Source organism: Varanus komodoensis, unplaced genomic scaffold (genome assembly GCF_004798865.1).
Source record: "Varanus komodoensis strain SLA01 unplaced genomic scaffold, ASM479886v1 scaffold8, whole genome shotgun sequence".
In the NCBI taxonomy this organism is placed as follows: domain Eukaryota; kingdom Metazoa; phylum Chordata; class Lepidosauria; order Squamata; family Varanidae; genus Varanus; species Varanus komodoensis.
The window spans coordinates 17,487,530-17,512,368 of NW_025336481.1; the positions used below are offsets into that span (position 1 = coordinate 17,487,530).

The window sequence follows — 24,839 nt, forward strand, 5'->3', positions numbered from 1 at the left end:
GACCTTTTTATTCAAATGTCATTTTAATTGTTAATAGTATTTATTCATTTTATTCTTTGGCCAGGGCGACTTAATTTATACTGTTAATTTATATTATTTTAAGGAAGTTTATTTATGTTTGTGAGCCGCCCCGAGGCTTCGGCGAATGGGGCGGCATAGAAGTTTCCTAAACAAACGAACAAACAAACAAACACCAGGCTAAATAAATAAATAAATAAATACCAGTCTACTTGATAGATTTCCTGTGCTTCCAGGAAGCTCTAGAATTAGGGAAAAAGGCAGAGGTCAGTGATGAGAAACATTAAGGGCACAATCCAAGACAGGAAAAAGTCTTATAACTCCCAGCATTCCTCACCTAGTGTGCCCCTTAAAAGGTCCAAGTCCTACCTAGCACCTCTGTTGATGCATTTTGTCTGAGGGAACAACCATATTTGCTGTTATTACTTCAGCTTATTCTCTCTTCCTCTTTCTCTGTGTATGTGTGTTGGGGTTGGGATTCTGTTTTGTTTTGTTTTGTTTTGTTTTGTTTTGTTTTGTTTGTTTGTTTGTTTGTTTCCTTTTTTTGCCTAACTTACTCCTCAAGGACACACTGCGCGACTGCAGCCATGATGACCGGAGTTGCCTCAGCAACCTGCAGTTCATCTCACCACTCTACTTTGTCAGCTTCGTGCTCACAGCTCAGTTTGTCCTCATCAATGTAGTAGTGGCTGTGCTCATGAAACACCTAGATGACAGCAACAAGGAAGCGCAAGAAGATGCAGAAATGGATGCCGAGATTGAGCTTGAAATGGCACATGGGCTCTGTCCTCGTGGTTCTAGCTCACTGAACCCTGGACAAGATGGAGGAGGTGGGAGAATGGACCCTGAAGGACACCTGTGCATGACATGTTACTCTCCTGCACAGGTAGGTGTAGGTTTTTTGCCTTCAAGAGAGTCTTTGGCACATTGAAGTGGGGAGAAGAAGGGCAGCATAGGTAGGGCCTGATGATGGCAATCCACCTGTTTTAACAACACATGACTAGCTTGAATGCCACACTAGACTGGATGTTCTGGTACCTTGGCAGAGTCACATGAAGTCAGAACCTGGAACAGCAAGGGGTACTCTGCAGGAATGAGGTCAGGGCTCTGTGATAACTTAAAGAGTAGAATGCAAAGGGATACTATGATGAGGCAGGATTAAGATGCCTTAGTGGAGGTACATAAGAAAAGCACAGGGGGTTCTGCAGGACAAAGGAACACTTGCAAAGCTGGATAGGAAGCATTCACAATGACTCTCTGCACATTGTCAGTTAGCCATGTTAGTCCTTCCTTTTTGCATCCTCATATAGGAACACATTCTTCAGCCTTACCCCTGTAAGATCACACACCCCTGATAGGTTTCTGGATATTAATGCCACATGCAAAGTTAACTGTATGAATGCAGGTGGCAGAAGATGAAACCAATTCACACAGAAAACACTGAAACAAACAAGAACATGGAGTTCTCAAAATAATTTCTCCCATCCTCCCCCCTTTCTTGTCCCCTAGGAGAACTTATGGCTGGACAGTGTCTCTTTAATTATTAAGGACTCCTTCGACGGGGAGTTAATGATCATCGATAACCTATCGGGCTCCGTCTTCCATCATTACTCCTCGCCGGCCATGTGCGAGAAGTGTAACCATGACAAGCAAGAGGTAACCTGCGTGCGAGGATATCGGAGGGGGACCCCCCATGTGTGAGACCACATCCACACACATGCTGTAGGCACTTGAGATCTCCCTTGGATGGTCTCCTGGTTGAGTTAGACAGAAGCCTTGAGTTTTGATATCAACGTGCATCCCCAAAGTGATTTCTTTCACAGTAGGAAAGACATAATTGGTTGGAAGAATGAGTAGAAAAACAGCTGGAGCAACAAGAATGATAGAAAAGAATGTGGAGTTATGTGGAGAAAGGGGGAATCATCATTATGGAGACCCAGTGTTAGCTCCTCAGGAGAGAAGGTGTTCAGTTTTGCACTTTGAAGAGAGAAGATTGTGGGAAGAGTACAATGTATTGTCTCATAGCTTTCAAGGTTCAGCTATCATTTCAGCAATGCATTGGAATCATGTGCCTAGTTATAAGCACAGCTTTTCTTAATGCCTATTGCAGTTGATTATATTGAGGTGCTTTGTTCAGCATGTGCTTAAGTGGTTACTGGTATCTACACAGCCAAGCTTCTAAAACAAGTAGTTTGAATTAAAATAAATTTTAATCTTGTATTTGAATGATGTCGCATGCCATCTGGCTCTGTCTAGCTGTGAATGCTTCAGGTGTTCTGTATGATGGAAGTTGCTAATGGAAGGCATAGGAACTGACTACTATGGGAGAAATTGGATTTCTAATCCAGATGCTAGTGTTTGTTGTATGTAACTGCAGGTCAGGGAGAGGTCAAGAACGCATGTCATTCTTGCATATCACAAGTAACACAACCATTCATTGTCATCCCTCTCCAATTCATTTAAATGTTTTTAATTGTATGGCTTTCTAAGAGTCAGAGAAGTCCACTATAATGTTCACAAGTCAAGATTTTCATTTGTCAATTGCTGACATGTCTATCCAGGAAGAAGACTAGATTTGCCTCATGTTCCTGAGCAAGGGTCCTAGAGTTTGTAATTTGTATTTTTTTAAAAAAAACACACACACATAACACTTTTCTTAGATCATATTGGTTCTTGTACTCATTATAATTGGCAGCTGAGACATTTTGTTTTGTATTTTTTTAAAAAAATTGCAACAGCAACTTATAGACATTGTAATCATATATACTGTAAGCAGTTGTTTACAGAAAACCATAAAGTTTACTGCCCTAAGTCTAAATTAATAGTTAATAAGCCATTTGTTATTTCATCTTCATTAATCACATTATTGGTCAATGCAGTGATGCTAGTATAAAAAGCTGCAGGGAATCACTCAAAACATGAATTTTAGTCTATGTACTGTGGAGGACTCATAATACTTATGGCCAAAAAAATAATGTGCATCATATTATGGAGATTTACACCCATTTTCAAACAAAGATGTCATCTCCATGTAACGTACAGAGGACCACTTATCTATGCCCAACATTATGTGGCTTGCACACAAATATTACCATGACATTTCAAACTGAAGGTTGGCTTGAATTGTACAAACAGCCCAAACAGTTGCTTATGGTGACAGTATTTTTTAAAGCAGTGTACCATCCATGAAACAAAAAAGCCTCCTAGGACATCCAGGTAGATTTCAATATGCTATAGAGTACCCAATGAACAAATGTATCATAATCTTTATTTAACATCAATCAAGTAAATGTCATTCATCATTCTGATAAAGGGTCACCCAGTATCATTAAGTGATCTTATCTATGCTAAGCCATCATTGGTTCTCTCTTATGATTAATTAAGACATAACACATTTTCTCATCTCACTAAGCTCTTTGCTTTTTTCATGGCATTACTCTAATTTCATTATCTGTCTTTGTGAGTTTTGCATACGTGCTGTAGCAATGCACAGAGTAGTTAATTGGCGTTGTATGGTTTGTCACTACATGCTAGAGACTAGTAGCCTGAAGCATAATGTTTTTCTCTTTATAATTAGGTGCTTCTTTTGTGCTGGATTTCAGTTGAAAGGGTTGCCACCTTTTGCAAAGCAACAGTAAAACAAAGGTTAACTGTTCTAGCATTTGTAATCCCAGGGACTTTAAAAAGTTATCAACCAGGCAGCATTGTTTTACAGCATTTTGTAGATACAGGGTTAGATCCAGAATCTGCCTTCCACAAAAGGAGGACTACAATTGCAGAATGTGCCTCTGTCCAATTTTAGGACATCCTCCCTCACCCAGTTCAGCAAGGCCCCTTACTTCTCGGTGTAGCTTGTTCAGAGGACTGGAGAAGGGGGCAATGGAGTCCACTTTTGCTGGCCTAGTTGCACATACCCAAATCTGGATCCAACCCATAGTATCCACAATCCCAGACAGGCAGAGTTAAGGGTGTTTTCATATGAACTTTGGTTATGAGTGTGATAGTTGACGAAACACATGAGTGGTTCGTACAAAGATTCTGTTTTCTTTATGTGTGTAGATATTGTGACTGATAGCTGTGTTTTATGTTAATGTGGTGTAACTGTGGCTTTTCTTTCTTTTCCTTTTTAAATGTTTAGATCACTGGTGGTGGTTGTGTTTGGCATACATTATATATTACATTGGACACACTCCAGCATACCCAATGAGCCTGCGTAAATCCCATTAAGCTCAAGGGGATTAAGCACATGTAGCTATGCACTGGATTGTGCCTGCAGTACCCTGATCAGTAGTTCCGTAGGTAGCTTCCATGGAAGCACTGTGGTGTTAGTATTATGGAGAATGCAGTCCTTGTGCTGGATTACTTCATGACTGTGGATTACCCTTTCGCAAGTCTATTTCAGGCATATCTTCCATTCATTCCAAATGAACTATCAGTCTGAAGGAGTCCTAACATATGGCATTGCCTCTGATTCTATTATACTTCCTGTCCAAAGCCATCAGCTCTCCATGTCATCTCCTGTCACTCTTCACATGCACCACATGCATTCTCAGTTCTGCACAAACACAAGAAAGCGAGGACCTTCCTTGCCTGAGGAGCCTTCCAAAGTACCATAATGTAGATAAAATGCAACCAGAAAAGATCAAACACCAGAATAGATTAGTATAAATCCTCTAGAGAATAGAACTGTGAAGCAGGCACCATAGGAAGGGGAGAATAGCACCCTGGATCCCAGGAAAAGGAAAAAATGAATCCAAGGATTGAAGAGGAAAAACTAATCCAAGTAATGATGTGGGGCAAGATGGAGATAGACTGCAGGATGTAAACTTATGGTGAGAAGGAAAACAAGATCTAAATACATAATAGCATAGACTTGCAGAGGAAGACTACTTTGCTAAGTGGGGCAAAAAGAATGGGAAGAGTAAGGGGGAAATGGAGAGAGAAGCAGAATGATAGCAAAGTTTAGGATTTCTACACCGCATCCCTTTCAAAGTATGCTACAATTAGAATAAAAAGACATGGGTAGCCCAGAAAGAAATAGATAGAAAACTTCAAAGCAAAAGGTGTTCAGTTGCATGATTTTCATGTGGATTGCATAAAGCATGGTTGCTGTGGCCGGAAGGAAGCCATCACCATCTTCATCCTGTTTGACTGGGGCAGCTTCTGCTAACCATAGACAAGTGTGTCTTTTCCTCATCTGCCTCCAGGGTAAACAACATTATCCTCTGCTTGGAGAATCCCTCTGCCTCTCTACCACCCATGCAGACTCAGTTACATCCAGAGTTATGGAGCCAGAATCCTCCGGGATGAGTGAAAGACCTTCTATCTACCTTCCTACCACAGAAGACGTTGATAGTGAATGTGTCAACTGAAGCAGTTTATGAGAAATGCTAGACTCTCATTCTTGTTCCCTTGCCTCAATATATATACATATATATATGTATGTATGTATGTGTGTGTATATATATATTTCACTGTATGCAGAATTGGGTTAGGATTCTGCAAAACTCATGTGTGTTCTTCCTCCTTGTCTTCAGCTCCTTCCTTAAAGCAGTGTGACTGACTGAGCAACAGGATCAAACTATGTTGTAGACAGCTTGATTTCTTTCCCCTTTGTTGCAGGTCCAGCTGGCTGAAATGGAAGCCTTATCACTCAACTCTGATAAATCTTCTGTCCTGCTAGGGGATGATGCAGATAACCACAGTGTTGATCAGCCAAGCCCTAAAGAAACTAAGGTAACACATTCTGAGGCTTTATTATATTCACCAACTTCTTTTGTACAAACTGCCTTCCCAGGAATAAAGATAGATAAAGTTTTCCCCAGGAAGGAATATTCTGTTGGGTGGTGGCAGGGAGGAATTTTTTTGTTTGTTTTTGGTTGTTGTTGTTTGCTGTGAATACTTAGGCAGCACAAGTTGAGTATTTCCATCGTTCATCATGCTGTCTGACACAGACTTCTTCACAGAGCATAAGGTCTATGTGTGCATGTATATTTTCTTTCCTTCTTTTTTGCCATATTCGTTCCAATGAAAGAATTCCAGTACATGCACTTGAAAATGTTCAAAGCAAACTGCCCAGAGCAAGAGCTCTGCTGGAGTTGTGATGCATACGTGCACCTACCACCCTAAACCTAAGAAATAGGAATGCATCAAATTTGGCCAAAGCCTGGACTGGACTGGATCCATCTGGTTCATTTCTGGTGCCTCCTAGGGTGAAGCGAGCCTCCCTCTAAAGGGGCCAGAACCGCAGTTGGACCCTACACGAAGTGCTGTTCATGATTTGGCTTTGGAAAGGCATATGTGTATTTCTCCAGAAAAAGTACTGTTGCTTTAGTTTATCTTTATGATCTGCAGGAAGGAAGTAGGCAGAGTAACTGATTTGTGGGAGGGCAAGGATGCAGCCACTCTTCTAACACCACCAGTCTTCACTGTGAAAAAAACTTGCTTGTAACTCATCAACACTCCCTTGGCCCTGCACCTTTGGTCCAAGCACAATCCAGTCATTTCCTGAAACATCCATTTGGGATCCAGGTCAAATTTAGTGGTTGACACATAGCTCTACTAGCAACTAATGGGCAGCATCATAGCACCTTTTTTCAAGCTAAAAATTCTGTTCCCTGCTTTCTCTTTCTGAAAGGGGCAAACTATTGAGACTCTTCCCTGTAACAAGATACACCAGCAGTTCTCTTGAGCTTTAGCTTTGCATTTTGGGAGTTGAGAGAGACTATGATGGGAAGCCTCCATCCCAACCACCTTCTCAGTGCACTGAAATCTAAATGGAATAATTGTAATTGTAAGACCATCTGCTTCTACTTGTGGTCACCCATCAGGCTGCAGCCCTGTGCCTTTCCAGCTTAGCAAAGTGTGCTAGCTCAGTATATAGTGATGCAGGCATAGCTGGCCATGGACCCATCTAAACTCTTCCTTCACCAGAAGGTGGCATCTTCCCTCCCTTGCGGTGGATAGCTGCAGTAGCACCCAGAGGAACACAAGTGAATGTTGTATGTGTGGGCAGAGAAAGGAGGGTGAGTGGCGCACCAGTGGAAGGCTTCTGTGATATATCTAGGTGCAAAAGACATTCTCTCCTGGGATATGGGTGTGATTTGCTTTTTAACCCATGGGTCATAGTCAGAGCACCAGAGATGTTAAAGGCAAATTCCCAAACAGGGAGATATAAAGTAGGGAGATATACTTTTGATTGGAAACTTTCACAGAAAGTTGCTAGTGTTTGTTTTGCTGCCTTCTGGTCCCAGGCTCAATGGAAAATACTGCATCCTTCTGTTGCAAAGGCCCCTGGCAACCGAGCTTTATTGATCTATTTAATCCATTCATATCCAGTCTTTCTCACATCATGGCACTCAAAGCTGCATATATGGGGTTCCTAGGCCATCTTTATCCTGGTACTGACTCGACCTAGACCTGTTTGGCTTCAACCAGATGTGAACATCACAGACCCTCTGACATGTGCATCCTAAACATATTTCTATACACTTGAATCCTGAAAAATTACATATTATTCAAGCAGTGGATGAAGCCTTGGTTGTATTCCCCTTTATTTCTCTTTTTTGTGGATATACATGCAATTTCATAAGAAATACTTCTTTATTCTGACCAGGATGAAGAGGACAACACTAACTCCATGGAGACTGCAGGTCTGGAAGAATGCCTCTTCCCTTTAACAAACACGGACCCTTCTCCCGCTCCAGAAAGCTACTTATGTGAGATGGAGAAAATCCCTTTCAGTCCAGTCCAATCTTGGCTAAAGAACAAGAGCAACCAAGGTACACTCAGCTAGACAATACTGGTAGAACTAGTGCAATGTAGAAATCCGGGGCCCATTTCTTGTTATACAGTGTGTACTCAGGTGCAGAAACCTGACTACCAACCCATGTACGCTGCCTCATTTGGAAATGGTACATTTGTAAATCATTGATGGTGTTTCCCATCTCTTTCCTGCTCATCTCTTGCATCTGTTTCAAAGGAGGAAATGTAAGTTTATGCAAGTGTGTACCATTCATAACAGATGCAATACATGTTTTGTGCTGTTTTACTCTAGAACAATGTATATTTTTAAGAAGTGGCCTGAAAGCAGAGATTCTTTTTATGAATCGTTATAGACTGCAGTTCCTGTAAATTCAGCCCCCAGGCCACTGAAATATTATTTATTTCATTCCTCTATCCCACTCATTCTCCAAAGTCCTTAGGGCAGCTTACATGGTTTCCACCCCCTTTGCATCTGTACAACAACCCTGTGAAGTAGGTTATTGTGTAAATAGTGACAAGCACAAGCTCACACTTGTCAGAGCAGGGACTATACTCATCATAGAATTATCTCTGGCTTTTTCTCATCTGAAACTGAAAGGATATCAAAGTTAAGTCACATTAAAAGTCACAATAAACCCCAGACTCTTGCTGCAGTCTCCCTTGCTGACGGTCACTGGATTTGTCTAACACTCAAGCACATTTTCAAATCACCAGCTGTGCTCACTCAGTTGCTGGTTGTTCATCCCTGGATGAATTTCTTTCTTCCAGTTTACTGAAGGAAGATCAGTCATCTGAGAAGAAACACAGCTAGAGTAACAAGGCACTGCTAGTAAGAATCAAGAAAATTTGTTTGCTTCACCTTTTAATACAAGCCAGCCTAATTCACACTTCCCAGACTAACACATGAACTGGAGTGCAATTGTCCTTTGATATTTGCATATTTCTGAATTTTGCAGTATAGTTCCCTGATTTAAAACACATGTAGAAAAATACATGATTTAAGAACATTATCTACAGAAAGTCATATATTCAGACAAGTGGCTTGCAAAAGCTGCTTGCCAGCTGAAGGGAGCATGAATGGAAACTTCCTGTATTGGCTGTTCGGAGATGGGAAAAGGAGTGGGAAACGGGAGAAAATAAGCAAGATCAAAAGCAGAACAGAGCTTTACTTCTTGAGTAACATGTGAATTCACCCTGTGGGTTTCCAAACTTGGTAAAAAGAAGAAGAAGAAGATTTGAATGGTAGGGAGCTTGACCCTTTCTCTTTCTGTGTTGGTTTCATCCCTCTCCCCAACCCTGTTTCTGCCAGGCCCCCCCACCCCCTTCTCTCCAGATGCATCCAATCCTATGCTGCCAGTACAGGCAGAGTTTTTCCTTCCAGCTGCTTCTGCTGATCAGCCAAATCAAGAGAAAACGTCCTACCTAGAGAGTCTGCCTAAAATCTCTCTGCAGGCTTCCTGGGCATCACTGCAGTCTCCAAGTGTAAATTGCTCACTTATCCACCAGGTAAGTGCTTCCATATCTACCACCTCTCTGTCTATACATAGCCAGGGGTTTTATGTTCATATGAAGATTTTTTTAAAAAACTGGTGTGAGAAAAAGAAATAGATCATAAATGCTGCACTCTTTCCTGGAAAAAATCTACAAGTATACCTGGTTATATCAGAATTAGCCTAAACAATAGAATCTAATAACTGGATGTGTCTATGCAATAGTAACATCCATGGTACTAGATATAAACCTCAAGGTTTGGGTATTAGATAAACCTGTAATAAATTATTTCCCTTGCATGCCCACACAGTGTTCAAGGTGTTTTCCTCATACTTCCTTGATTAAGCTCCCATGACTGAAGGGTCATGAAGGATACACTAGTTCAGTAGGGAGGAATTATAATGAAAAATAATTGAATGAAGAAGAGGGGTTATTTATTTACTTAATGGATACCTTGCATTCTGAAAAAGAATCTAGTCCCCACGTCTGTTCTCAAGGCTTTAAACTTTTCTATTGCAAATTGTATTCCTGCCTTTGGCTTGAAAGATAGGATCTAAATAGAATGTGTAATTCTACCCTTATTTTGGAGCTCTAAGAGAAGGTTTCTCATGTCCCAGTCTATCCTCTCTCTATTTCTTATTCATTTACGTGAGGATCCCAACCTTCCCACATACATGCATGAGAGGGAATTATTGTAGGGATTCTACTCAATCCTTCCTCTTCTTCCCTGTGGACAAATATCCTGGGCTGTTGCTGGAGCACAGCAACATGTATATCCATTGCCAATCAAGAGAGGATCTTCTAGATCTCATATACATTTATTCAGTAGCACATTCCTCCCCAGGCCTTCAGACACAGCCTACTCCCACAAATGAAAATGCCTGAAATGCCTTTGTGCCAAAAGAGGGCAGTGGGTTGATCTGTAGTGGCTGGGCACATTGATGTGACCTGTTGATGTTTCCTGATGAATTCCTATCTGGGCTCCTGCTGCCAAGGTACTTGAGTGATATAGATCATTATCCGAGTTTGCCTGAATTTCCCCTGCATTTGCTACCAATCCATGAATTGCCTGTGTGTTATTCTAACTCTGATTTGGTGGACCATCAATGTGTGTATAAGAGACACTTCACAGATTGTGAAATGAGGAGCTGTGGAGAGAAAATCTGGTAGAAAAAGGGTTTAGCAACTTGGTCCTGGCAACCATTTCTCCTTCCCAGGTCCTGTTATTTTACAGCTAAAAAACATTCTCAGACAAAAAATCTATTGCTGCATGCATAGTTGTACCCTGATGCCAGACTGCAGTCTTTTCTCTGTCAAGTGCCACATTCCTTCATAGGCCATCTGTTGGTGACCACAGGTCAGTAGTGATAGACAGGTCTGGGGCCAATGCTGGGTGGGCCACGTCTTTTCTTTCTCTTCCCTCTGCCCTTTTCTCCCTCTCTCGCCCAGTATGTGACTAGGGAAGGGACGGGTAGCTCTTGCCATATCCCCGAATGGATAGCGTGCCAAGAGCATTTGAAATTAGGCTGAGTGCCAAAGTTGTCCTCACCTGCCTTACACACAGAACACACATGAAGTCTGTTGTTGTTGTTTACCTCTGAAATTCTGATAGGCCAGACTAAAAAGCTATAAAGACAGGGAGATGCCCCAAGGGAGATGAAAAATGTAGAGCCACCCAAATGGCAAAATATTTTTTTCTCATATACAGAATACTAAAATAGCAATGATATTGATTGACAGTAAAGGAGAGTCAAAATGAAACATTGGCTCTTTACAAAGTGCATTTTTATCCTTAACAAATTAATTAACCTTAATTTTAACCTTCCCACTGGGTTATAGATCATGTCCCTTTCCTCTCACCCAGTTTGATAACGGCCAAGACATTCTCTGCTTCTCTTGTTGCCTCTTGACCCTCAGACCACAGAGAGTGACACCTCCCTCGACGACAGCAGGAGCAACAGCTCAGAAGGCAGCTTGCAGACCACACTGGAGGACAGTTTAAATCTCAGTGACTCTCCCCGGTGTGCACTGGACCTTCCAGTTGCCCTCTGCCCAGTGCCAGCAGCAGCCTCCCAAAGAGCCTTGATGGCACCCCTTTCTCCTGCTTCTCGGAGGCAGAGCTTGAGGGGGCGCGGGATCTTCACTCTTCGGAACATCCGGCGGCACCAACGGAGCCACAGCAGTGGAGGGAGCACTAGCCCAGGCTGCACGTATCATGACTCCATGGACCCTTCGGATGAGGAGGGTGCAGGGAGTAGCCTAAGGGGCGGGGGCACCAACAGTGAGCCGTCAGAGACCCTTAGCAGCCTCTCTCTGACATCCCTCTTCTCGCCACCCCCTCCACCCCAAGGCCTGGCACTTGCGAAGAAGTGCAATAGCACCAGCAGTCTCCACGCCAACCCTTCTTTGCAGGGCTCTGCTGCAACTGAAGCCAAGCAGTTCTACTCGGTCGACCCACGGGGCTTTTTGTCCATGCCCTCGTGGGTGACAGACTGCAAAAACAGTCCTTCTCTGAGGGAAGGTGGTGTACGAGAGGGCTCAGACAAAATTGGGACTGCAGATCACAGCTCTCCAGTTCCTTCTGAAGTGCAGCTGGGGAGAGGCATCAGCAAGAAGAACAGATGAGTCTCCCTTGGGCAGGGAGGAAGAGTGAAACGTGAGCAAGGGAGTGTGTTTTGCCCATCATTTCCTAACAGCAGTTCCAAGTGGGAGGACTGTGGAAAAGGAAAAACAACCAAGCAAAATATAAATATGTACGTCCCTGTGTGCTTGCGTATGTATGTATGTGTGCGTGTGTGTATGTGTGGAAAACAAAGACTTTTGTACCATACCTCAGAGACATGAGAGAGCGAAAGCAATACGTGAACACCCCACCCATGCATGGGACCACCGATTCTGCAGACCACAGTGGGCTGAGGGAACTGAAAGATAATGATGCTGGGTTAAGAGGGTGATGAGTCTCCAGCCAAATATCTGGCTGGATGCAGCCGTTTACTCCTCTACATAGACAAATATATATGTACAGATATATAGAATGATTTATTTATTTTTTTTACGGAAAGCTTAGGACTTCTAGAAAGTGCTGAGTGTGAAAAGGGCAGGGTCTTAGGGAAAATGAATTTCAAAATGAAATGAAGAACCAAGCTGGGTTTTAGAGCTTGGGTATTTTTGTCAAGGAAAATTGTATTGTTCATGCTTCTATATGGAAAAATTAAGAAAAAAAAACTGTTATCTAGAAGAAAGGAGGGTAGGGGCAAGTAGATGTGTGAAGATGCTTCATGGAGTTGCTTGGATGGAATACAACAAGATTTGCAGCTGAAGTTTGTCCTCTCAGAATAACTGAGCTCCTCAGGTAGAATCAGTGAAGCTCCTTAACTGATAACTCTGAGGATCCTGCTTATCCAACTGAAAAGTCTAGGTGGGCCATGGAGCACTGAATGCTAGAGACAATTGCTTTTTAAAAAAAACTCAAATGCAACAACAACAAGAAACCACATGGCAATTACCAAGTGGTCTGATTCTCATCGATTTGCCCCCCACCCCCCTTTTTTGTTTTGTTTTGTTTTGTTTTGGTGAGAAAGAAAACTGCTTAGGGGAAATGACTCTGTATTGTTAAGAGTTTGGGGTTTATAGTTTATTTTCCTTACCATTCAGTACTTGTGAAGAATCTATTTTAGAAGCCCAGAGATGCAAAAATCATCTCTAGAGAAAGGTATGCTATTTTTACAAATATATTGAAAGGAAAAAATAAAATAAAATTCATGATAATAAGCAAGAGGAGCAGAGTGAGTCTGAAATGGAATGCATAACTAACTGTGTCCAAGCTAGGGCTCATATTTCAACATACACTAATTTACTGCAGAGAAATCCTTAGAGAAGACTGTGAGCCTTGCTCCACCCTGATGCTTTTTACGGCATTGCAATTTAAGTCATGTGGTGGCTCTTGGATCGTGTCTGATGAGACTTCTCTAGCCATTCTAAGAATTCAAAGCAATTAGCACCCGTTGGCTTTAACAACAGAAGTTGACAATGACGGCCAAAATACTAGTGGTTTGACATGGCAATGTATGTTTTTAAAACTATAAATAGCTGGAGGGAAAGCAGGATTGGGACCATGATATATTGGAAGAGGGCTTAACCCATTGCTCCAGCAACACAGTCCTAGCAAAAATCCTCTCCAACCTCAGAAGCTGCTGTTAGACACAGGGAGGAAGGTCCCAGTGGCAGCCTTCCTCCCATTCCAATCAGCGGCTTTAAGGGGTAATTTTCATCTAAAGGAGGAAAGAGGTAAACTGCCTCACTACATGCTGCCCTTTCAGTCATGACTGGACCTCACAGGGACTGCTGCTTTAAAGGATACATGCAGTGACAAACAACATGGTTGCTGTTTTGTGTAGTTTGGCCTGAGTGAGAGTGTGAATGTGTGTATGTACCTGTGTATATGCAATACAATGAGTTATGTATTGATCGGTGAATAGTTGAAAGGGTTGCTGCTCACCCTTTCAGTGCTTTGTAAATGGAGGGTGGATTGATCACCAGGGAGGTTCAGGTGATTGAATGACTGGGAAGATGAGATGTGCTCAGTCATACACAGGGATCACTCCCAAAAATCAAACAAACAAATAAAACCAGTCACCATCTCTCTCCCTATAACACATTCCTAGTGACAGTCCCTCTTTCAGGGTGCCTTTTGATCCAGTCTTACTTTTTCCACCACCATGCAAGCCCTCTACCTAGAAGACTGGTTTCTGGAAAGTATATATGATTGTTTTTTATTTTTAAACCAGGGATAGGGCATTCAAAGATATAACTTGAAGGAAAGTTTGCCAGCTAACCAGAAAAAGCAACCAGGCAGACTCATATGCCTTTCACAGTAGCATAATGCACAGACATCAACAAGCAAAGCTTTTCACAGCATGGCGGTGAATGGTTTCCCCTGTCTGTTGCAGCAGATCAATGTAGCAATGTATCATTGCAGATCAACTGTTAAAGGCACATCTACAGGGTCTGGTTGAAAAGTTGGCAATCAACTTAAAGGGCTTCGTGGGGGGAAATAACTGACAGAGGGAAATAAACCCCTTACCTTCCAATATGTTCCTCTTTGGTGAGAGATGTAGTCCCAGGAAGGGGAAGGGGGAATGCTTATCCTCAGAAATGAACTCTCCCCTGCTGGATGGAGTGGGCCACACCTGCCTCTGTGGACCCCTTCTGCATATTTGGGCCCAAGGTCTTTTTAATGGCCCTGACTGCAGCCCAGAGACTGAACAAGGACAGAGTGCTGCTGATTTGTATGTCAAAATAGCTGTTTTGGCCTATATATAATGAGGCAGTAAATACCAAATGTGTCACACTGGACAGGAGATGGGGTTGTGGTGCATTCATCTTTTGACAAGTAATGTATGTTTTTTTAAGTACAAAAGCTGAACTGAGCAGTGTCTATTGCTCCAGGAGACAAGAGAGCAGGAGTCCCCACTGCTTCAGAGAAGTCACTGGTCTGCATCAATAAAGCAATAATAGCAGTCTTAATTTTAAATGTTTATGTTTTGTGTGCTAATGTATGGCATGCTTCCTGACTGTTCTTTCTGAAGCAAGAGTGTGTGGTGGGCAGAGAAAAAACAGTCTCTGGAAAGCCCATGCTCTCATCTGCTAGAGGAAGGAAGCCGTCCCCATAGAAACATTATAATCAGAGGCTGAAATTGATAGAATCAACTTGGTTACAACCATTCCGACTCAAGGCCATGCTGAGCCCAATTCATTCTGTACACCATGGACTTTATGGCCATTTGTACTAATTGCAAAGAAATCAGATGACACCTTCAGCTCCAATGCAAAACAAAAACAAAAAAAACCACACAAATGCCATATCCCTTTACACTGCCTGCCATAACAGTTGTCTGAACCTATTCCCAAGGTAAGGGATCTTACATCCCTGCTGGAATCTGCCTATGCAAATTCTTTGAAAATCCAGTGGGTAACTCAATCCAATACAACATTTGCACATATATCTGTGCACAGGATCATTCCAGTATCCCATGGCATGAACCTAACATTTGATACTGAAATTGTACTAAGATATACTTGAAAAATGAAGAGACCAAAACAAAAAAGTCCATTCCCATGCAAAGGCAACATATGCAGTTTGTTACAACTGTGCCCCCAGTTACTTCAAATATGGCCTCACATGATAATAAAGTGGACTGGCCACAGAGCCTATGGAAAACAGAAAAGAAAAAAGTGCTTCCTTGACCCTTGTGCCCACCAATTTGTCCCTGCATTTGTGTTGGGAGTTCTGGATGTGTAGTTCTGCCCCAAGAAATACTACAAAGAGCAGGATAGGGTTCAAACCTGCAGCTCTTTGAATCCAATATTATGCATTTTAATAAAAAGTCTCATTCCCTAATGGTACTGAGGTGAGTCATCAGCCCTCATGTTTGGGAAAGTAGCATCTCAGATTTGTCTTTAAAGATGACAAATGGAGGGGCTTTCTTTGAAACACACACTTCCCCTACCTGGTCAACATCACAGTTGTTTGGTTCAAAGCTTGGCAATCCACACATTTTTGACAAAAGTGTTGCTTTTCTCCCTTTCTTCTTTTCCAGTCAAGGACTGGTCTGGGACAATTTGCACATTGCTTGAGAGTTTTCTTTTCGACTGGCTCCAGTGATTGCCAAGCCTTAATAGACCTTTTGCATATATATATACCTTCCATTTTCAACAAATCCCTCTCACAGGGAGTTCCTGCATTAAGGAAACTGCTTTCCCAAATGTGAAGATACTCTCCCTTTTGAGAAATCTGCAGCTAAAACCAATATCCCTTCCTTTACAGTAAAAGTGCACAGGAGTGCCACCTCAGTGTGCAAGTACCTGGCAAGATGTAATAAAACTGGTTAAAGTGCAAATACAGGGACAAAGGAGGAACTATTTTGTTGCAAAACCTGTTATGAATCTACAGTCTCTGTGCTGGCCTTCACTGAAGGAGAAATTCTCTCTCTCCTCTTCGAAGGTGCTTCTGCCAACTCATTCACTACAGTATACAGAACCTGGCTGATGTTTGACTTGATTTCATAACAGCACAGATACCTGCAAATACCATTCTTCCTTCAAAAAGTGGATCCTTTAGTTGTATTTTCATTTCTCTGTACATGTGGAAAGTCTTCTGGCCTAGGAAAGAGTTACCATGACAACTGAGCATGAGATTAACTATAGAGAATATTTTGCCTCTCCCTTTTAATTATTTACTAATAGCTTTGAAGAAGAAGAGGAAACCAATTCTTCCCAAAGAGTGAGTTGCAGAGGCACACCAGAATTGATTACATTTAAGATCAAAGTGAGGGTTATGCTCTGTATTTGAAGGTATCTGTTTATGCCTGGTTGGTTTTGCTTTCACCAAGGCTGTCTTGCCCAGTCCCTTTTGTGAGGAATCACAGGAAGATGCAGCCCCCTTGTTTCTGTGCTCATGTGGGATTCCCCCCACCCATGTGTCAAAAGGATGGAAGAATGTCTCAGTGGAATTTCAACCCCAGTCATGTGAGGTAAACAAACTATAGGCGAGAATTGCTCTTTGTGTAGGACATTTTGGACATTAAAGTGTTGACTTTTGACAAGAATTACTGTGGTGTGATGTTGTTTCTCCTGCACTCCAGTCAAGAGCTTATTACTGTTCCTCCACTGAAATCATAGTTAGTACAGATAAATAACTACTATACTTTACTTCCAAGTGGATAAGGAGCCCTTTTCCCCCAGCCAATTATCATAGGTGGGAACTATCCTCTTGAGCCATGGAAGTGAAGGCTTCTGAGTCGAAGTATAACCTCTTTTTGGATGGGATTGGGGCCTAATACAAAGCCTTTTCTGATGCGAAAACAAAAAAGTTATAATTTTTCTTAAGAAAAACAAATAAGAAAAATTATGATACCTTTTTTGTTTTCCAGTTAACAGTGCTGGGACTGACAGAAGAAACTAGTCATGGCAGGTTTAGATTTGAATAATATAGATGCAAATATCCCCAACATAAAAATATTAGAATAAGCAGGATGCTGGTATCTTTGAGAAAAGGTTTGTTTGTTTTTTCCCCAGACAAGAGATCTTCCACTAACTTCAGCAGGGCAAGAATTTTGATGGTGGACTGGTTCAGAAATAGGAAGTGTGGGCAGGGATCAAGGCAAATCAGTAGTTTAGATGCTCAGACCACTTTCTACCTAATGCCTTGAGGTGCTATGTACCTTTACGTCCCATTTAGGTCAATAATATTTGACATTTTGTGCATTGTGGCAAGAAACACTTAACACTTCACAATGCCAGATCTCTTCAGTTCTCACTTTTTGCTCATGGAAAGGCTTTTAGGAACAGGCTTATTGCTCTGTCTTCAAACTGGAAACTAGATTTCATTCACACTAAATGTTTAATATACCATGAAGAGTAGCCTGCATATGCTACATTTGCACTTCAAAAATCAGCAGAAAGTAGAAGAGACAGCATTTTTGTGCCAACCTTTCCACCTTGAGGTCATTTCCCCCAATTTCTCTGGACCAAGGGGATTCTGCCTATTTTCTGAGAAAGAAGGACACTTTCTAATGGTCTGCAGCACTGCAGGATCTCACCTAAAGCACCACATATGTCTATATCAAAGGGTTGCACTCCATAATGTGGATAACAAGACAAGGAGGCTGTTTCTCAAAACTGTATACACATTTCCTGTAATCTCATCAAGATCTGCCTCAGGACTGCTGAAGCAAGATAACCGAGAAACACCAAGGAACAAGACCTACGACTCAGCATGCATCTCTTTGTTTCTAAAATATTAGACCTGGACTCCCACTTTATATGTGGTAGACCAAAGGTTCTGTCATCATCATAACCCTTGTGCCCTAAGCCTTTTTATTCTAGGTAGATATTACATTTATGCTTTCTTGAAGGTCTTTATTTTGGCTCACATGGGGCCCCTATTCCTCTGGTAAGTCTGAAGCCTTTACTGGGCTTACACTGTGTAAATTATTGCTCCTGTGTGGAGGGGTGCAGGGCAGGTAAGGGGTATCAGAGGATAAATTCCTGGGTCCTGTCCAGAGTAATTAACTTCCTAGAGTCTGCGGGAATCATCCAATGTGGGATTCACACAGGTGAGGAGCAAAAGTCACAGAGGAGTTGCTTCAAAGTAAAACCTGCCAAGGCCAAAGATGGTAAGCTTTTCTTTTTTACCTTAGTTTGTGCATTCATTGCAATAAAGTGCTTGTTCATAATTTGTCACCTACTCACAATAATCAGAGCATGGATAAATGTTGGTGTTTGGTCTTGAAAAATCAAAACCATCCAGAGGTTTTGTTCATTGGTTTGATGCAGATTTCAGCTGGATCAACTACACTAGCAGAAGCGGGTGTATCTGACCTTCCCTCCCATGACAGTCCTCTCGCCCTAAAAATGCTGCAAAGAGTAAGGAGGCCAGGGGTGGAGTTCTCTTCCAGCATGAGTGCCAAATTCCATTTGGGCCCTCATTTCAGTGATGGGTGAGGCCAAAATTGCAAAACAGTTGTACACCTGCATGTTGTGGCATAGAATGTTTACTGCCAATGACAAAGCTTAAGAGAAGGCATTTCAACTTTTTAGAATGGGATATGGCTACACTTGGAAGTTGGGAGAAAGCAGGAGAGCCCAGGAGATGAAACTGGATTGAGATCCCAGGAGGGTCAAACTGGCCTGAGATTCCCCACCCCTACAGGAGGTCCTGATGAATGGGATGAGCGGGGCAATGATCCCCAAAACTTGGGCAGAGGGACCTTCCACAAGTGGAGCCCTTCCTGTCCCAGAAAGTTCATCTGGGAACCATCCTCTTAGCATGAGGCTTGCCTCCAGGAAATTGCGCATTGCACAAATCTGCAAATCGATTCCAAGCATATAATAGTGTAGTTGTATGAACTGCTTATCCAAAATTCAGTCAAGACATGCCTCCTCCACCATATTTTAACAAGCAGGGAATGCTCCATTAACTTCTAGACAGATTGCTATGCACCATACATATAGAATATGAGTCTTAAACTGGTTCACAAATTCACAAACACTTGGCATATGTGAACCATGTATATAAGATTTTTTTCCTCTATATTTGACAAATATACCACACAGGACCAAGTTAAATGTAATGGTGGAAAACTTGTGTGCATCAATTTGTATCTGGCCCAAGTGTGTGGAAGGAGTGGGGTAAAAATCCATTTTATGCAACAGAAGGCTGTGGATGAGGAGGACCCTTTAGCCAGGCGCCAGTACCTGAAGTGGGTTGGATCAAGAAGAAATCAACATGGGGAATAAAGTGGAAGTAGGTAAGCTGCAGGGACAGGGAGGGGGAGGTTGCACTCTTTGCTTTCTTCCCTTTTGTTGTTTAAATTAGGATTTTGTCCATCACCCCATTTCTATGGTTAAGGCAAATCTAGGCTTAGACAGGTGAATCTGCCATTGATGTGGCAGGTCTGTCCTACACTGCATGAATGGACACCATTCAAAACATTCATTAGGTGCTAACTGTGGATTAAACACTTTAATAATGGATGTCCATTTAACTTTTGTTTTCAGAATAATAAAATGCATTTGTAGAAATCTATCCTCATTTAAAACCTATTAGATATGATCAAATGCAAAGTTAAGCAAACATACTGTCACTGAGTTCAGACAACACAGTAACCTGAACTTAAGGACTGACTATGGGTTCTTGAAGTGTGGGTTATTTTTGAAATTTGAGTTAGTTGGAACCCTGCTGTCTCAACAAATTTTGGCTTGTTAACCAACAACCTATGAAGAGAACTCATGTTTTGTTTGGGGTAGTGAACTCTATGCATTTTGGGTAGTTCAGTATAGTTTGTTATCTCAGCTTGGTTCAGATAACAACCAACAGTACAACAGAAACCCATGCCTGAACCCAAATGTGACAAATGAAAGCGTTATATCTCTGTATATCTCTTGCACCCTGGACTTTATGAGCAAACTTCATTTTTCAGTAAACTAATCAGATAGTTGCTCTGCTCCCTTACATACACTAGACTGGTACATTTAACCATTGTTAAGTCCCCCACCTACAGAGTATTCACTTATTGATGGTGTTTAAATTCATTCATATAATACCCCACCTTTCTGCCTTCAATGAACTCAATCTCTCACTCTTATCCTCACAACTACCCTATGAGGTAAGTTAGGCTGAGAGTCAGTGGCTGGCCCAAAGTCACCCAGTGAGCTTCATGACCGAGTGGGGACTAGAACCCATCTCCCCAATCCCAGTTCAGTACTCTAACCATTACACTACACAGGCTGTCACACTGGAAAGTCTTATATTACCAATGATTTGTATCTGACCCAGGGACAGACCAAAAAGCAAGAACCATCAGCATATTGTTTGGAATTAAATATCTGGGACTGGCTATAATCACTCTTTTAGCAGGTTGTATCTGTTCTGCTTTTGTTAGGCTGTTCTATCATATCACTTTCCTTAACAATTGGAAGAGGCTGAAAGACATCTCAAGAATGAAACATGTATATTGACACTGAGAAGCATTTATTTGTCTTCAGGCTGTCTAGAAATCAAGTGGTGATGGGGATTTAAGGGGACTTAGTCTGCTTAGCTTATCACAAACCTGAAGAGGTGGCTTGATTGCAGCATGTAAAGTACCCTCACACTGACAAAGTGATGGGTGTTAAAGAGCTCTTCAGTTGAACAGAAGATGGCACAAGAACAAGGCAGGCTAAGAACAGGCCCACATCTGAAAACTGATCCTGCGCAATTCAAATTAATATAAAAGTCTATTTTGAAATCATACAAATAATAAACTGTAGAAAGACCCAGTCAGTTCTTAGTGGTGACAGGCTCACTGTGCAGCACTGGATTACCTGTTCAGTGGATTTATTGTATGTTGACTTGATGTGGAGAGTAAATATACAAAACTTTAAACAGTTTAACCATGTCTAGCTTGGATTTTGGTTTTAAAACTATTGTAGCCAGCCAGCTCGTATGTTTATTAATAAATTGAAGAGGTTTGAAAGGAATTAGCCTTGCAGATTAAAGGTTGAGGGCCCTGAGAGAGCCAAAGACATCAAAGGTGCTTCAAGACAAGGCTGATGTCATGTGCTTCTCCTGTCTCGTTCACAAACACCCAGTGCAGTCATAATGAGAAGCCACCTAATGAGAATTTCCCTTGGACTTTTTGTGGTGGTGGTGGTGGTGGTGACTGGCTGCTATTTTGAGTACTTAGGGTGCAGCAGGCGGTACTGTAGTTTCTCATTCTGTGAGAGCATGGGAAGGGTGGGTTGTTGGGTTGGTTGCCAAGCCACTTGGAACCCAGAGTGTGTTATAGAGTGACAGATGGCTTGTCAACCACCCTAACACCCCGCACATAATGAGACGCTATGGCACACCACCGCTGCACTTGCATATTCAAAACGGTGGTCACAAAACTAGATGCTCCATGGGGAATTCACCCATGGATGCTTCTAGTTACATGTGAGCCAAATCTAAAGTTTAAGGGGGATCCAGAAAATATTGTCCTCCACTTCTGCATGTGGTCCTTGGAGGCAAAAAGTTGACTACTCCTTTGCTACAGAATCACCTACTAAGTCCAGATGGGTGCTTTTTGTGTACTTGTGTTATGTCTTCTAGATATGTGATCATTTTTAACATTAAATTTGTCTTGCCTCAAATGGAATATTGCACAAAATCTCAAGGACAACCAAAGCAAGAAGGAACTGTACTTCAACCCTAGAACAAAAAAGGGAGCTGGCCACTAGAGATATAAAAACTGGTGAAAATAAACAACATTCACATCAGTGAATATTAAAGTCTATTCCAGTGCAACATTTATTTGTGTAATCAGTTCCTCCCAAAAAAAGAAATAAGTCCTGAAGTTTGACAAAACATGTTTAAAAGATGCATTAGCTGTATCGCACTGGCAGAAATTAGCTGAATTAAAAGAAGCACTGCAATGGCAACAGACATGAAGCAAACATTTTTGTTTAATAAGACACAGTCAAGATTTATAGATGTGACCAGTAAATGCCACAGCAATCTACTGATCAGACATTTCTTCGTGCTGCCCACAGAGGTTTTCTCAAAAGCCCGACTGTTTCCATGAGTCCAAAAAAGGTCAGAAATCCTCTATTACACTGCAGAAGAAGAGCCATAATTAAAATATTTCTGGTAATGTTTTGGGTTGCATATTGAATGATTGTTTGTTTCATATATTTGTATAATGTTTAAATATAATAAAATTCCGAAGTTTTCATATACAAGCATTAAGATCACATTTCAAATACCATTAACATTCAATATTAAAAATAATTTCATTTATCAGAATACAGAGCAATATATGAGGAGTAACCACGTATAGCAAAATTATTTTAATTATAAGCCAGGAGGCCTGGGTGAACAAATGCATTGCAGGAGGCATTTGAAACATGCCACATTTTCTGCGTCCTGAACTACACCAAAAAGGGCTCTCAAAAGTGCAGTTGCTGCTATCAAGAAGGCCCACTACCAAGGCATTATTATTATTATTATTATTATTATTATTATTATTATTATTATTAGAGTTATGCCACACTTTTCTCCATCTTGCAGGAAATCCAGGGTGGCTTACAAAGTTCTTCTGCTCTCCTTTTTTTTCCTCACAGCAATAACCATGTGAGGTTGGTTCGGCTGAGAGTCCATGAGTCACTTAAAATTACCTAGTGAGCCTCATGATTGAGATGTGAATAGAACCCAAGCCTCCTGAGTCTTATCCCTAGACTCTAACCACTATTCCACGCTGGTGTTCTGTGCTGGCAGACCATTCATTTCAGAATGACGAGCCAGGCATCTTCTGATTATCCTACATGTTTGATGAGTATATATAGCATCTTATGATGCCATGGCACCTGTACGTTTTCATTCAGGTAATGATGTCAGATGATGTCTTCCATTTGGAACCCTACCATATTTTCTTATCATTTCTTCCATCTTTTCTCTTACAAGAAAAATCCATTGAGCAAATTGGTAGCTATTGGTATGACTGGTAGCATTAGGAGCTGTCAGTCTGGAAGTAACCTTATTTGGAAAAGCTACTGTGAATTTTAAATCTCCCAAATAATTATTTCAAAACCTCTCTTACTCACTTTTCTTAAATCTCAGAACCTCTATCTCGGTTTGCATGCTGCTGCAGTGGTGCCCTAAAAGAATTCTTGCCCCAAATTGCTGCTTCAGAAGGAATGCCCTTTAATGCAGCCATGCCAATCTCAAGAGTTCTGGTGGAGGCTTTCATTGTCTTCTGACAGATTAGCGCAAATGGCTGCATCATTCATTTGCTGTGTGAATTCAGCCCTAGATCTAACTGCATGATGTACCTGCTATGTGGAAGAGGCTAATTCTTGTGAGCAACTGCTTCTGCAGGAGCCAAAAACATGGAAGACAGACGTAGACTTATTTCTTCCAAACCCTGTCATCAAACATCACCAAAGATGACCCATCTGCTCACCAATTTTCTTCTTTAGTAGGAGTGCTCTGAAACATAAGGCTTAATTTCCCCAAGGGGGTAGATGGCTCAAGCCCCCAGTGTGATTTTAGTACTGCCATATTCTACTTTATATTATTAGCTGGGTCAGCTGGTCCTTTTTTTCCTCTGTTCTTGCAAACTGGCTGGAGAAATGAGTGTTCTTGAGCATTTAGAAAATGCCACTGTTTCAGCCTTAAGTTCAGACCATATGGTGGAACTCCCATTCATCCATTTCTGAGCCCCAGTAGCTTTCTTTGTACAGGTTAAGTGCTGTTAGAATATTATTACCAGATTACACATGGAAAATGGCACATCAGAGTGGAGAATGCTTTTGCATTTTTCAAGCAAGAGCAAAGCAGTAGCCGTGAACAGAATGTTTCATTTCTACCAGGTTCTGCTAATAGACCCTTCCCAAAATTATCAGGAAAATGCTTTTCCATTATGATATGATGGGACAACTTACACTCCTTGAAATGGTTAATGCCCAGACCTACCTATGAAAGGAAATTGGAATTAGTCCTTATTATGGGGTTGCTGCAGCTCTGACAGTACCTTGTTAGCGGCTGTAAATCATTACAGCTCACATATTTGGTAGAGAGAGGAAAGGGAAAATTGGGTGCCGCTGTCTTTTGCTTTCTGTTTTGCATGCAGGATGATGCAACAGTGTCATTTTCACACTAATGCTAATTTTATGCTTTGCTGGCTTCTGAAGATCTTTCATTTATAATGCTGGTCTCGGCATTTAAAGAGCTAGCCTTCTGCAGTAGAGGGTCTGTGTCAAACCATGTGCATCTGCAATGTTTATCAGTCTTTGCATGTGTGAGGCAGCAGGGGAGGGAATGAGAATGTGTTTGCAGATCAGTCTTAGCAGTAACAGGTAATGATCATATGAAAATAAATGCAGGTGCTGGAACAAATATTAAGAAATGTACTTGCCTTTAAGCACAAGAGCAATAAACTGGGGCACCCACTTGAATCTTGTTCTAGCTCAAAATTTCATGCTTTAATGCCAGATTTCTATTTCAAACACAGATCAAGGTTTGCAGTAGGATCTTGAGACTTTTTTTC

The 24,839-nt window shown here is 41.6% G+C and overlaps 1 protein-coding gene across 1 annotated transcript in view; it reads left to right on the plus strand.

Moving 5' to 3' along the window:
• CACNA1I (calcium voltage-gated channel subunit alpha1 I) overlaps positions 1-13,050 on the plus strand; it is a 284,889-nt gene extending 271,839 nt beyond the window's left edge. The window contains exons 31-36 of the mRNA XM_044455382.1: positions 584-904; positions 1,528-1,674; positions 5,641-5,754; positions 7,634-7,799; positions 9,092-9,288; positions 11,191-13,050. Coding sequence (XP_044311317.1) covers positions 584-904; positions 1,528-1,674; positions 5,641-5,754; positions 7,634-7,799; positions 9,092-9,288; positions 11,191-11,898 — 1,653 coding nt within the window. The 3' untranslated portion in view covers positions 11,899-13,050. The remainder of the gene's footprint in view (positions 1-583; positions 905-1,527; positions 1,675-5,640; positions 5,755-7,633; positions 7,800-9,091; positions 9,289-11,190) is intronic.
• The last annotated feature ends 11,789 nt before the right edge of the window (positions 13,051-24,839 follow it).